A 13,090-nucleotide genomic window follows, 5' to 3' on the forward strand; every position below is an offset into this window, starting at 1 on the left:
GCCCCGCATCCGGCTCTGTGCTGACACAGCAGAGCCTGCTTGGGATTCTCTCTCTCTCCCTTGCTCTGCCCCTCCCCTGTTCGCACTGTCTCTCTCTCAAAAAAAAAAAAAAAAAAAAAAATTGAGGGGATTCTGGACTTCAAATCAAACAGGAATTATTTAACTTGACTACAAATATGAACATCGCTGGGGCGCCTGGGTGGCTCAGTCGGTTGAGAGTCCGACTTCAGCTCAGGTCACGATCTCACGTGACCACGCGGGGATCTCGAGCCCCGCGTCGGGCTCCGGGCTGATGGCTCAGAGCCCGGAGCCTGCTTCCGATCCTGTGTCTCCCTCTCTCTCTGCCCCTCCCCCATTCATGCTCTGTCTCTCTGTGTCTCAAAAATAAATAAACATTAAAAAAAAAAAATATGAACATCGCTACGGAAAGCATTCCATTTGATCAGCGACTTTCGACTGTACATCTCAAACCCTTCCGAACAAATTGCACTATTGCTTCCTGACTCAGGTCTTCCTTAGCGAGGCCTCTGGGGAGAAGAGTTGGGTAAGAAACAGCTATCCAGAGTGTTTTCAGAGGCTATGGTGAGCTACAGTTCTCCATTTAGAATTAAGGGTCACAAAAATATAGCTAATTATAATAAAAGTTATTTTCCTTAAGGGGTATTATTGCCAGTCAATCCTGTTTTCCAGATGTTTAGATCATCAAGGGCCTGTTTATATTTCAATATTACATTACCATCTGTTGGTTCCAAAAAGAGAAGGATAACCAGCAAGTTAAACCTTTCAAACATTACTTTGCCAAGCTGCCGGAAATTCCCAGCAGGGACAGGCAAAAAACAAACATCATCATTTTACTTGAACTAAGTTTAGACTGGGAGCCACTAAACCAGGTAACATAAAAATCAAAACTGGCTTTGGCAGGAAACTAACAATTCTGTCTTTTCCCCTGCCCATTAAAGGTCACTTCAATCATCTGGAGGTCTCTGTGAAGCATCCTCCTTCCCTTGCTGACCCTTGTGTTGTTTTGCATGATGTTTAAATCTACTCATGATCGCATTTTGTAAAAATCAGCATCATACACCATTGGGACTTTTCTGAGTCCTTTAGCTCCTGGTTCATAATATTTAGCTCTCAATGCCATGATCCAGTGTCCTAGCTTGATTTAAAAAAATAAAAAAAGAAGCCCGGAGGAAGTTGTAATCATTCTGACTACCCATTAGGGACTGAGCATTGGAACTCCCATATTTCATGGTGTGGTGGGCACGGTGTCATGGAACCTGCTTACTAACTCACCCTTGGTTCCTTTAGAGCGGGTACGCAGCGTTTTATCTTCAGTCTCTGCATCCATCTGTAACATGAACACAAAGTCCTGAGGTCATTCCTTTGATATTGACCAAAATATGAAAACGTGTCCTTACAAGTTCTGAAGGTCATTGTGAAAAATAGACCAGCCTTCCATGCTCTTGAATAGCAGTCATCCTCGGCAGGTATAGAGCTGTGACTGCTCTTGCAATCCATGAATTTTGGAAACACTTTTATAGATGCTGAAGGCAGAGGAAACCGTGACAAGAGGGCAGATGTCCTTGTCCGTAAGTGTTTGCTAGAGATTCAAACACTTCTGGCATTACGCAGATAGAAAAAAAAAAAACAACAACAAAAAAAAGGACTGTCTGAATAACAGTGGTCGCAAGGGAGACAAAACCTCAAATGCCAAACCAAAAGGTTTCAGGCTGATTTTACTAAAATCTGATTCCTTTGCATTTCTAGACCCTTTCTGATACATACCTCCTTCTAATTCGGGAAAAATAATCCCCTGGGTAAAAAGCAACATGAAGGCAAACCCCTGAAATACCGGCATTTCAAAATACCACTGGAAATGTTGATCATCAAATGACATACACTGACTCCCAGAATTCCAGAATAAATACCGGTTATAATTATGCAAATCTATAAGGAAAGTGAAATTTGAGCATCATGTGTGTCAGCATCAAACTCCCTACAGCATCATTACTAAATATTTTAAATGCGATGAAATAAGCTACCGAAAGGATGGAAAGACTTTTAAAAGCCTGTTGTTTTTGCCCCTCTGGAGATACGGTCAGACATGACTACTCCCATCCGTTTCACTAGAGCCTTGCCATCATCTCTAGCTTAATTCACCTTTGTACACTAGCAGAAGGAATTCTTCAATGCAAAGAAGTTGTTTTGCTTGCTGGGAACGCGAGGCAGGCAGAAGGCACTCTCCGTGGCGCCCATCCTTAAATCCTGACACTAGTGTGGATGCGGTGTGACTGCAATGGTAATGGGAGACGCATCTCTGCTCTCTGAGGCTGAGTTGTGATTGAAGGCACTGACCTGCCATAGACTTATAATAGGGGAGCAGGTGTGGCAATGATGGACTTTAATTTCCTTTAATAAACCTTTTATGTGCCACACTTTTACTGCCATTCGACGCTCTCCAAGGTCCTGCACATAATAGGTTCATTACTTTTGATTACTATAGTCTATTGAGACAAACAACTCCAGAACATACTATATATTATGTTCAGTTAAACCAATATAGACTATTTATCCATTGTGCATTTTTTCACCTGCAACACTACAGACAAAATTAACGACAGCTCTCGTAAGCTAAAACTATTAAAACCACCAGTACCCTTTTGTCATCATTTCATAATAAACACCACACCAATCACTGAACTGTTTTTTTAAATTAGCAAACAAAAAAGTGTCCACTGCTTTTGCTAAGCAGCAGTCACTTTCGTCTAAATAAAACGGTCCATCGTTAGGAATATTTGAAAACCACATGATGAGAGGAAACAACGATAAAACAGAGGTGATTTTTTTTTTTTTTTTTTTTTTTTTTTTGCCTGTAGCTTTTCCTTCTTTTAAAACCACATAAATTTATGACAGATGTGGCACTGCCTGGGATTAAAATGGCTTGGTTTACTCAGGATGGTGAGCATCGCGTTGTGAAATCCTCCTCCTCCACGAATATCTCTGTTGCATATAAATTGGCTCAACTCATGCAAACTCCCCTCCATGGGCTACAGGAGTAACTCGATTAAGAGAGGTCAGTAGCAAGGAGAGTTCAAATGACGAAAACCACCAACTATTTCTGAGGAAGCTACTCCAGTGGGTGAGTAGTGACTCAACATAACTCTAACAGTCTCCTGCCACACAGGTGCTATGAGCTCTCCCCAACCACTCTGAAAAATCTCCCCCAAAAAGGCAAGTGAAGATTGAACTCCATGAGTCTCTTAATCGAAACTGAAACGCAGGTTGCAAAGAGTGCCCCGAGGTAAGCAGAAAAGTTTCAGAAACCTACTTCAATGTAATCTTCTTTATAACAGCTTTAAGACTACTTCCATTTTGCAGTTCAGCTATCCCCTTGGACCCGCCTGGTCCATGCAGTGCAGGCAACCACTCCATGCAGCCGCCTCCCCATTACAGTCATTGGAAGGAATGCATAAATATTCATGGACCTCCGCTTGATTATGCTCGGAATGCTAGCCCCATAATTGTATTTTGTGGCACAATTGTCCTCTTGACGGTGTAGCATATACATCCTATGTAAACATTCTAAAGACTGGTAACTAAGCTAAGTTTTCAAATTTGACTTGTGGGCCAAGTGGTAGGAGTGAAATGGATGGAGGCCATAATATATATTTCACCTTTCTCCGCTTCACAACCGAAAAATAATAAAAGTTACTAAGTTCTGTGCCTAGTCCTGTCTGATAGCTCATTGGGGAATAACGACATCAGAAATCTAAAGCAATGTGCTTTCTTCTTAGGGGCCGAAGGTTTTAACATTCATGAGGTGGCTCGCTCTCCTGACAGATCTCAATCTGAAGGTAAGTCTTTGTTTTCCAAAACCTTATAAATGGGAGTGGAAATTTCTAAGTATTCTTTATATGGAATACTCTCATGGATTTTAATACATTCCCAATAAGCAGACTTAATTTTGGTAAAATCAAACCTCAGATTCAGTGTGTACCTCCTTCTGGGAATGGCTCCTTAAAGGTAAGAAGAGGTTTCTGCCTCAGGGCGTGCGTTGAGACCAGGATGGGGTGGGGATAGAATTCCCCTCCTTTAAACTTTTCCCAGGGCTATAGGGAAGACTGACCTAACTAACTCCTGCTATGATCTGGGAAACTACATTTCTCTCTGGGAACATTTTTTTTTTCCTGTTGGAAAAGAAGACTTGATCATTTTTACTGCTTAAGTCCCAAATGCTATTGACAAGGCTCCAATGAATTTGGCAACACTTAATGAATCATTTCCTTTCTCAAAACAGAGATTTGATTTTCTGAAAAGCTGTTCTTCTGGAGGTTTCTTAGAACCTTTGTCTATCTCATTTCATTGTTTATGGACGGGAACAAGACAAGATATTTTCTCAGATTCCTATACCACGTTCCTCCTCGCTCTGACAATCTATTTCTCAACAGATATAAAATATTAAAGGTAAGCTTTGCCATTTATTTTTCTTGATGTGAAACTACTTTGAGAAAAGTACATTTAACCTACAAGTATGAAGATTTTACGTACAACATTTATATGCAAAGGAGAAAAAAGTGGTTCTTTCTTCGGTTTCATAATAAAGCCATGAAGAAAAATTTTAAAAGATTTCACTTCTCAGTTCTCTGGGAAGAGGAGTTAATAACAAGGAGAAATGACAAGAGGGAAAGACACTTATGAGATAAAGGTGACAACGCAAAACTTGTAGGAAGGACATGTAAGAACCAACAATAGAAACATGTCGATAGACAATGAAGAAGAAAAATAACCATAAAATGAAATTTGATTATTTAATTCAATTTGGAAACCTCTTATTTAACATCCTTATATACTTACAAACTTATATACAGGCATACGTCGTAAATTCCTAGTTACTTTTATTTGACCATCTTTTCTTACTGGCACTTATATCAGGGACAATCAGCAACTCTCCTGTCCACATCACCCCAGTGCCTTCCTTTGGGCTGAAAAGGGAGCTCTGAAATTGCTGGTTTGTAGGAACGAGAGCATCAAGGAGCAGGACACAGAATTCATAAACTCAATTTTGCTTTCATTCACACAAGCAAAGTACTGGTATGTGAGGAGATTTACTTCCCTTTGATTTTTATTGTTCACTCAAAATCTCATTTTAACATAATGGTAAAAAAATTTCTTTTCAAGTAAATATTTAATCACTTCTTAAAAAAATATCTCTTGGTGATGTTGAAGTTTTATTTTTCCTTTCAACAGCACTGTAGACACTGACATCCTCTCTCTCTCTATACACACACACATTTATATTTATAAGTAGTCACGAATTTCTTAATATTAACAGAAAAAGCTATAGTGATCATAACGTTCTGAGTATACATCTTGATTTAATTAATCTCAATACTGTCTAAATACACATAATCTCTGACGGTAGCTACCTTTAATTTGAGAAGTCCTCCACATACACTCAACTTGCAATAATTTTCACTTTTAACAAGATTTCATTGTGTTGCCCTCCTCAGGGCTTTGGACTGGCCATGCATTTTTGTAGCTCGTGCCACATGACTTGTGTTAGATGTCGTTTCAATCCCGGGGAACACGTGGCAGTGGAGAGAGGAAGCTCTGTGGCTGCCGAGCAGAGGTCCTGGGGTCCTCTCTATGAGGAGCCTTTTATCCTCAGTGGATGCTGCCTTTACAAAACTCATTTTTTAAAAAAAAATCAACAAAGAGAAACTCAGGAAGTTGGAAAAGGCGAACCCCAGAAAACGAAACAACCGGAGGATGCCAGTATCTTAGGATGCAATTTGGCCAGACTGAAGAACAAAGAACCTTACATGGAGTGCCCTTTCTTTTTCTGATCCTGGCATCATTTTCTTTTAAATACAGGTTTGGATCAGCCCAAAACGGCAGCAAAAGCTGTCTCCCTGTTATACACGGAAAGGACGGGGAACGTGAATTGTGACACTGAAAGAATAGTTTACTTGTTGAGAGGAATACTGAGATGGAATGTTCAAGTATTTGTTGTCTCTCTTTGGACCCTCTTTTTACTTTTCTGATTTTCTTTCCATATGTTTCTTAATTACTCAGAAAGGGTATTAAAAGAGTAATAAACTTTTTAAAAAATGTAAACCAATAAAAAACTTCTTTACATCATTCAAGCTGTCATGTTAATAATTTTCACGACCTTCTCTAAATCCCTTATTCTAAACAAAATGAAAATCTTCTGGCTCCTTTATTAGGGCACAATTATCCCTGATTCCAACTCTCTGTTCCTACCTCTATGTCTCTTGTGATAACAGTCTTTGATCCTGTAAGAAAGCCAAAGAATTGAATGATGTGTTCCCTTTAAAATTTTAAAAAAAATTTTTAATGTTTATTTCTTTTTGAGAGAGAGAGAGAGAGAGTGAGAGCGAGAGAGAGAGAGAGAGAGAGAGCACGGGTGTGGGAGGAGCAGAGACAGAGGGAGACACAGAATCCAAAGCAGGCTCCAGGCTCCGAGCTGTCAGCACAGAGCCCGACGTGGGGCTCAAACTCACAGAATGTGAGATCATGACCTGAGCTGAAGTTGGCATCTCAACTGACTGAGCCACCCAGGCGCCCCAAATGATGTGTCCTCTTTAGATTGAGGATTCATCTCTTGTCTGCCCTAATCCTTCCCACCCCGACAACCGCCACACCTCAGGAAGCAGCACCCTCAGTCCTCGGTCAGATCAAGTCGAGTGCTCTGCAAAATTGCACTTTCTGAGGGCCAACGGCACCACATTCCCCCTAGAGGAAGTGATCCTCACAGGGATTTCCAGACGCACTCAGAAACTCCCTGCAATAAAAGCAACCTGAGAGCAGAGACAAGCTTGGGGAGCTTTATAAGGAAGTTGATCTATTCTGAGCCTCATTTCTCATTTCTGAGTTGTCACTGCTATTGTAGACTTCATCCTGTAACTTCGCACAACTGGCAAAGCAGAATATAAACCAAAGCCATATGTTTGTGTCCTTTTGCCAAACGACTCCAGCAAATAGTTCTATTATTCCCTTAGGTAGCCAACGTGTGCCAAGGATTTCTATTAGTCGCTGTACCATGGCCTCTGAGTCACAGCTTTGTGACATAAGGGGGCAATCGCCAGCTTTATGTTTTAGGAGACTTTTTTTTTTGGTATTGTTTTTAATAGGCTCTGTTTAAAGATAGCTCAGAGTAAGTAACACCCTAAAAGGGCCTTACAAATTGTTTTTCTTGCTGATGTATTGAGCTGCCTGTGTACCAAATACGTAATTGTCAGAAGACAAGCTCCTTCGTATAGGGATAAGTTATTTTAAATAGGTTTTTCCCAAGGTCAACTCAAGTCCTTACTTCCCAGTGTTTGTAGGCATTAACTGTAGAAGTCACCCACAGTGCTTTTAAAATATCTCACTTGTTTATTCTTAATCCTTAAGTAAACTAATTTCTATACAAATGAATTTAAATGGACTTTTAAGACTATTTTAATGCCGAACTTTTCTTTAAAGGTAAACAGGTATGAACAGATAATATATACCGATCGATATGCAAAAGCATTTGTAGGCTCAAAGGACTTCACCTGTTTCATACTTTTAAATATTAAAGCAATCATGCTTCTGACAAAAATGCCAGTTCTAAATTCAGCGCTAACAAATTCCTTTCAAAGCAAATCCACAAAGTGCTGTTATAAAGGAGAGCTTTTATATAAATGCTTTGATTGGCTGCATTTTATTTCAACATATTCTCCTTTTAATTAAAAAAAAAAAATGTTGCCTTACCTCTCTTCTTCTCAGGTAACTTGTATGCCAACTCAGTTTGCCCTGCTTTGTCAAAGTGACTAAATGTGTTTGTCCACTTTAGTGAGATGTCCTTAAATTCATTCTATTGAGGGAAAAAAAAGAAAAGAAAGGAGGCACAGCAGAGAGGACAAATGAAACAGAAGACCAGCTGTAAACCCTGAAGTGGACAATGGGCAACACACTGACACTTTTACCTGTATTTTGCTTGGGCTCTAACTCTAAACAGAAAGAAAAATTTTATGCTACAATATCAATCAGAGAAAGATTCTTATGGTTTTAAAGGTAGCCAAATTCATTTTTGTTTCTAGTACTGACATATATATATATATATACATATATATATATATATATATATATATATATATAATCTTCAATTTATAGACAAATTGGGTAAAAGGGACTCTGTATTATTACTGGTATTTTTACTTTTAACCACCAAAAAAAAAGTTCAGGCAAGATTTGGAAAGTACTATACTCAAGAAGTCACAAAAGACAGATTCAAAATTCATCCTTTTGCTGTTTAGAGCTCTCTTTAATGAGGCTGTCGTAATCATGCTATTTGCCAATATTCCAACCCGCTTTCCATAGAAACAATTTGCCGTTGGTTTACTTTGCACCCATAGAACGCAGAGCTGCTTCTCCTCTATTTGGTCTCAGGGCTGGGAACAGAATCTGTCTTTAGGCCACTTGGCCCTTGAGAGAAAACTCTGAAGTTCAGCATAGCGCACTCAGCCTCCTAGAGAGGGGCTATTTATACAAATAGCACATATATCAATGCGCATCTAAAGAGTTTATATCCGGCAGTTCTGCTATTGTGTCAAACACAAGCCACCAACCTTCCTTGCAGAAGATTTCTATCTTCCTGTATTTCCCCCTTTGCAGTAGATTGTGAAGTACTTGGCTTTTTAACCATAGATTTCTGGATCACTTGTAAGCTTTGACCAGACATTAAGCAGATGCTTCTTCAACGCAAGTCAGCAACCGTAGTTCCTGGGGAAAAATAGGTATAAAACTCTCTCAAGTGATAGAGCAGATTACTGCACATGATGTAAGAATTGAAAAGTGGCACAGGGGCTTGGGAATTCTTAGTTTGTTTTCGATTGCCACTGAGGGGGATAAAGGGGGGAGGGGCTTTCTCTGGAAATGCGTTTGGCTTCCTTTACCTCACTCTCACTTCAGAAAGAGTCCCGAAGCTTTCCACCTGCCTATTCCCTTTTGTTTGCCATACTCTAACCTAAAACAAAAGATCCTGGAAAACAGTCACACTGGTGAGCAAAGCTCTTTCTAAATCCTGAAAGTAATGGCTTTTTGTCTAATACCCTATCGTGTTATGTATTTATTAGCAATACATTTTCCATTTATTTTCTCAAAGATTGCCAATAAAGAACTGAATCACATAAGGGAGTAGCTGTAAACCCTGTGAGTTCCCTAATGTCAAACTCATTAGCATCCGAATAAGCACACAGCAGCACATCATCTGCACAATTGCAATTTTTTACTACTTTTAATAGCGTTTCTCAAAGGGCTCATTTTCAACTTTCTTCAGTGGTTAGTTGGTTCTCAGGGGAAAAGTAGCTTCCTGACGCTCGCAGCTTCCACTCAACAACCCGGCCGTTTGCTGTCAGATGCATCAGCCCTCTGCCCTAACCCCATCTGCTGTCTCTCCCCTCCCTGGGGAGGAGAGTTAAGGCAGCACAGCTGAGATCGACTTGGAGAAGTGCACGGAGGGCACCAACAAAATATAAGTTCAGGAATACGATTTGACACAAAAGGGCTGGAGAAGTCCAGGTACGCCCAAATACAAATGGGAAATTCGAGCCTTTCAGAGGCTCCCCAGTGCACGTGCCTATCATTCATAACTCCACCCACCCGCTCATAGAAACACACTGGTGGCTGATGCTAAAAGGAATCTTCCACTGAAATCGGTTCCTTCTGTTCCTTAAGAGTGTCCTATTGTTACATCAGGGAGATACCTTATTCAAAAACCATAAACATTTTTATCAATTGCCATACTTCAATCTCTTTCGCTGATCTTAAACCATTTTGTAAAACTTGAGGACTAACTCATATATTCATAGGAAATAGACATTCTGGAACAGTTAACTTAAGGCCTGGCATCTTGACCAACTTCCCACGACTCGCAACACAGTTAGTTCTATCCCCCTACCAGGATGAACACTTTTCCATTAAAGCTCAGATTTTTATGAAACCCAATCTTAAAAGGTGAAACTACATGCCGAGCACCAAAGGGTTCGTAGCCTAATGGGCTACAGAGTCCTTAAATGTGCTCTCTAATTAAGACGTGGCTTTACTTGTTAAATGGAGTCATCACAAAGTATTTCATTTGTCTGCTTTACTATATGCCAATAATTAGGGCCTCTTAGTTCTTTACAGCTGCTTCATGGGTGAATACTTGCTTCTGAAAAAGACGGTCCCTTCAACCAACGATACAGTAGAATGGATCTGCTCTGTGGTTTTTTTCAAAGGGTATATCAGATTATATTTTAAAGGTGGTCGGGGTGGGGGGAGTGAGGGAGTGAATGACCTAAAGTAATACGATGTATATGCCCACTGTATCCTTAAGCAGAGAACCACACGTTGGCTTATGGTTAAAAACAACAACAACAACAACAACAAAAAACACGTAATATTAAAAAAAAAACACACACCCACAAAAACTCCCAACTAAAGTGAAAAATCTGATGGCAGGGCCAATAGATTTAATATGAAAGGCCTATTACACTTGTAGCCCTACAAGTACTAACTAATATAATAGGAGCTCACCACCACCGCCCATTTCTGTTTGAAATTTGCTGCCTGATGGAACCAGACTGCTGTATTTCACTCGGGATGGAAACGCACAGCCGGGTCCTCTCGGAAGTTTGGAATGTTAATATAAGCTGCAGAGACAGATCCCTCTTAGTCTCTCCAGGAGTAAAATAAAACCAGAAGGATGCCAGCATGTTTACCTCAGCACTGCCATCATTTGAGGCCGTGTCTGCACAACTTCTAATAGCTTTAATCTCCTAAATCGCTTTTCAAAGATTCAAGTCTTTACCGATTGTTCATTAGGGGGAATGATGAGAAAGTCGGGGGGGGGGGGGAGGGAGGGTATCCTGGCTCAGTTCATTTTTTTTGAACCCTAAGGCAAATATCCTTCACAGTCCTAAGTTTCCAGGTGTATGTTTATATGAATCAGCATGATAATTTAACTTAGAGTCAAATTCTGTAGACATCTGAATGATATGGTTCCCTAGACAAATTCCTTGTTTTCCCATTCGCCATGTAGCTTCATTAAATATCTAATGAAACTCCAAAGCCCTTATTTTGGAATGTCTAACCAATGAGCTATACAACTGGCTTTTCCATCATAGCCACAGATTATATATTTCCAAATCAACACCCAAAAATTATGTCAGCCTATCGCCACCGTATATTCACGCCATCAAAGGCGACTTCTTTCTGTTTAGCTCTCTAGGTTGAGATTAGAGGATATGCTTCACTGGCTGGAGCAAATGAAGAGGGGCAGTGAGTTTCGTCTAAGTTGTTTTAGGCAAAGATAAATACTGTTTACCGGCCACCAGCTTTCCTTTTACCATCAACCCCTATTCAGCTCCTGGTCATAGTAGGGGTGGCGGAAAGAGCGTCAGCGAATGGGGAGCTACTCTGCAGAGGGACCAGCCCCCACTCCAAAGTGGGTCAACGGTATCACTCACTTTTAGGGAGAACGTCTGGATTTTAAATCCTTACGTATTCAGCAAGACTAATTCTTTGACATTAGCAACCAAACTGCCTTTCATGATCCATTTTGAACATTTTTTCCTTCCCTGACGGATTACTGAAGTTCAACTATAAAAAAGCCTTCTTGTCACTCAGCGTAGTTTGTCATTTTAAAAGAATAAAAATAAGATCTGTCAATGTGCAAAATTTCCATGAATGGATTTAACTGATTTTTACTGGTTTGCCTGGCTTTTTGATATCTCTGCCCTCTAGAATCTTTCAAGGAATGTTAAGTCCAAGGAGTGCTATGGCAACTCTGATCTCCTCCCAGAAAATGCAATTTTTGCTTTGCAAATTGCTGAAGTCATACAGAGCATCAAAATCACTTCTGGTTTCCACTGTGATAGATATAAAGTAATTGGACTTGTACTAGCAGTCATTATAGTATTTGTATTTGTCCTTCCAGTACCTGCAAAAATTAAACACAAGCCTTTTCTCCTTAAACTGGAAAGCAATGCCAATAACTTGTGCAACACCCATATTTCTCCCTGCAAGGAGATTTCACTTTCACCTGATTTAAGTAACAAAATAGCCCTCAAAGATACTTAAAGCCTTGCTGCAATTAACATAACTGCATTTAGATGCCATTCATGACTGATAATTCCAACACCTTGTGGGAAAAAAAAAGTTGCATGCTGTAAACATTATAAACATATTCAAATAAGCTTAACACAATCTGCCATGCTTATTTCTGCCTAGATCATGGACCAGCGAAATGGTTAATGCAAATGGATTTATAATTTGCTTTGGGGGGCCAGTTTCTTCTCCTTATTTATTAGCCCAGCTGATGGGGCAGATTTGATGAGGCACTTCTGGAATAATTGAGTCATCACACAAAGAAGGCTGCTAGCATTCAGAGTGGTTTTATCAGCAGCAAGCAGGCCTGATTACTGACAATTACACTCTGATCCGGTGATGGAGGAGAAAGAGCCAACGAGTGGGAAATGTCCGTGTTTCTATCCAGGAATAATTTCTACATTCATTTTACATGCTAAGTGTTTCCTATCTCTGCATAATAAACTGTAAACAGGAATAGATGGCACAATGTCCCTTAATATTTCCTGGTAATGAAGACACAAATGTACAGTGAGTGCTGATAAATATAGATGAAACATAAGCTATTCTCCTAGTCTGTATTGTTACCTTTAAAACAAATGCATTTTTGTGGTAAAAGCATAATCATAGCTAATGCAAAAAAATGACAGAAGATTGAAACTGTCCTTGTAACTACACAGAAACTTTGTAAAAGTCCTGTTAATCACTGCTGCTCTAAAGGCTCAGGAGCTGAAGGTGAGATACGTGGAACCACATCATTTTCTTTCTCAACAGTCAACCGGGAAGAACTCCTCGGGTGAGACACAGCAGAGGACAACACGGAAAGCGACCTCCGTTAGCTCTAGGAGACAGCGCATCTCAAGGCGAAGCTGAGAAAACAATGACGCTGGCAAGGGAGGCATCTTCGCCAGCATGGACGTCCACCTGCCCTCCATCGGGCCTTTCAACAAAATGTTCGCCCCACGGTTGTCTGATC

General features: G+C 40.2%; 1 protein-coding gene across 3 annotated transcripts in view; it reads right to left on the minus strand.

Annotated features, from left to right (window-relative positions):
* Nucleotides 1–7,834, minus strand: part of ST18 (ST18 C2H2C-type zinc finger transcription factor) — a 108,592-nt gene extending 100,758 nt beyond the window's left edge. For all 3 annotated transcript variants that reach the window (XM_042923538.1, XM_042923537.1, XM_042923539.1), the window contains exons 1-2: nucleotides 7,759–7,834; nucleotides 1,294–1,348 (exon numbers count right to left, since the gene is read on the minus strand). In XM_042923538.1, the coding sequence (XP_042779472.1) occupies nucleotides 1,294–1,348 (55 nt within the window). In that variant the 5' untranslated portion in view covers nucleotides 7,759–7,834. The remainder of the gene's footprint in view (nucleotides 1–1,293; nucleotides 1,349–7,758) is intronic.
* Nucleotides 7,835–13,090: the final 5,256 nt, after the last annotated feature.

The sequence above is a fragment of the Panthera leo genome, chromosome F2, assembly GCF_018350215.1.
Source record: "Panthera leo isolate Ple1 chromosome F2, P.leo_Ple1_pat1.1, whole genome shotgun sequence".
Classification (NCBI taxonomy): Eukaryota; Metazoa; Chordata; class Mammalia; order Carnivora; family Felidae; genus Panthera; species Panthera leo.